This window comes from Lottia gigantea (assembly GCF_000327385.1).
Source record: "Lottia gigantea unplaced genomic scaffold LOTGIsca_136, whole genome shotgun sequence".
In the NCBI taxonomy this organism is placed as follows: Eukaryota; Metazoa; Mollusca; class Gastropoda; family Lottiidae; genus Lottia; species Lottia gigantea.
In genome coordinates, this window is record NW_008707550.1 from 326,201 (window position 1) to 327,987 (window position 1,787).

Here is a 1,787-nt window from a genome sequence, read left to right on the forward strand (position 1 = left end):
GATTTATCATCATACTGAATTTAACTGTCTAGTACTGATAAAAAAAACATCCCTTTTTTTTAAGGTTGAGGTGCTTGGTAGCCTTAATTTGGGAGGGGGGTGTTCTAATTTCAAAGTCTGAAGTATTATGTTTGGTTGTACAGAGTTAACACAAGGACAACTCTTTAAAGTTTGCCATTGCATCCAAACTGCTACTCCACTGCCCTACCTTTTGTTAAACTCTTAAAAGAGACATTGATGTTGCAAGACTCCGGCCATGTTCCAACCTTTCAGTTGAACAACAGGATTTTTTTTTTGATGGACAAATTACTTAAAATCATGATAAGAATTTTCCTTGTAGATATACATACAAAATTAGATATCAGAAGCAAATACTTTAGTGAATGGGATGAAATGGCATTAAAAAATGTCTGTTAATCGTACACAAGCCAAACAGCATTTAAGCAAAGGTACACAACTTTTGTTACAAGGCACTTATTTTTCTCAGAAAAAGAAATAAGTTTTAAATTCAAGCATTCAAAGCCATCTACTCTCCACATTCAGTAATAAAAATATAGGAGTCCAGCAATCAATATCATTAATGTCAATGTCAGCCATGCTTGTTATAACACTTTACACACATTATGGCAGTGCTGGCGATATTGCATGCAAATGTAAACATGGGTGTGAGTGAACATGAAAGCCACTAGTGCTCTAAAGAGTAGCCAGGTATCCATTTTCTAGAATTTCACAGATATCTTGACAGTAAGCACTATACACCACCAAAAACACTTCTTCACTTCTGCCCAGTCCAATCCACTGGTTTACTGTAGTAACTGTGTTAGTTGTCAACTGGACAAACTTTATGGTCTTTACAACAATAATAATGTACTATTACACCATTAGGATATCGGGCAAATGCACTGAAATAAAAAAAAAGGTACATGTACTTACTCTTGGTTGCTGAAGGTACATGTACTTACTCTTGGTTGCTGTCTAAAGATGATTTACAAATGACTGGATGATCATATTCGAGAGTCGAATGGATAATTACTTGACAGAATGGATCATACCCTAGAGAGTGGATCTCCTCGTCGTTTAAGGAAAAAATTGTCTAAGGATCACCCCCAATATAATTCAACGAAAACTGAAGAATATCTGAATGATGTAATGCATTGTTTAGGTGGAAAGTTAGTTTATCAGAATATTCAAAAGATTGTTAAACGGACTATTTATTTGAAGATTGAATGGTCTAAGCAGCAGTAGGTCCAATGTCATACGTTTCAGAGTGCCTAACTTGTTCTTAAATTGGGTTGATCTAAGAATGATCTAGAACACATTTAATAAGATGAAAGCGTGTTAAAATTTGAGACTGGTTTGTTTTGTGCTCTAATAATTGTGGGACTTTGCTTTCAGCAAAGTCCCAGTTTGTTATCGAAATGTCAATTCTTTTTTTTTTTTTTTTTTTTTTTTTTTTTTCGATTTTTACACACCTTCCTCAGCTTAGACTACAATAGTTGCAGCAACCATTCAACATTCACGAACCTTAGATATAGGCGACGATGTGCATAAATATATTTTGGATCTTTTTTGCAAAACCGAAAGTGCCACAGTTCAATATGTGCAAGAATAGATAATCGGCTCTAGAAGTCGTATTTTTCGGTCGATTTTCTTTGGGTTTGCATTTTTGGAATCTACTGTTAAAATCTGAAAGAATAGCAGTTTCAAAATTTCAAAATTCGAAAATTTGTCGCAGACATTTTTTGGCCGATTTTCGAAATTTTTGGACCATTTTTCAGTTTTTTTCG

The 1,787-nt window shown here is 34.3% G+C and overlaps 1 protein-coding gene across 1 annotated transcript in view; it reads right to left on the minus strand.

The window, feature by feature from the left end:
* Nucleotides 1–847: 847 nt before the first annotated feature.
* LOTGIDRAFT_200189 (hypothetical protein) overlaps nucleotides 848–1,787 on the minus strand; it is a gene marked incomplete at both ends in the record, with an annotated part of 13,015 nt that continues 12,075 nt past the window's right edge. Inside the window, one exon of the mRNA XM_009049437.1 lies at nucleotides 848–902. Coding sequence (XP_009047685.1) covers nucleotides 848–902 — 55 coding nt within the window. The remainder of the gene's footprint in view (nucleotides 903–1,787) is intronic.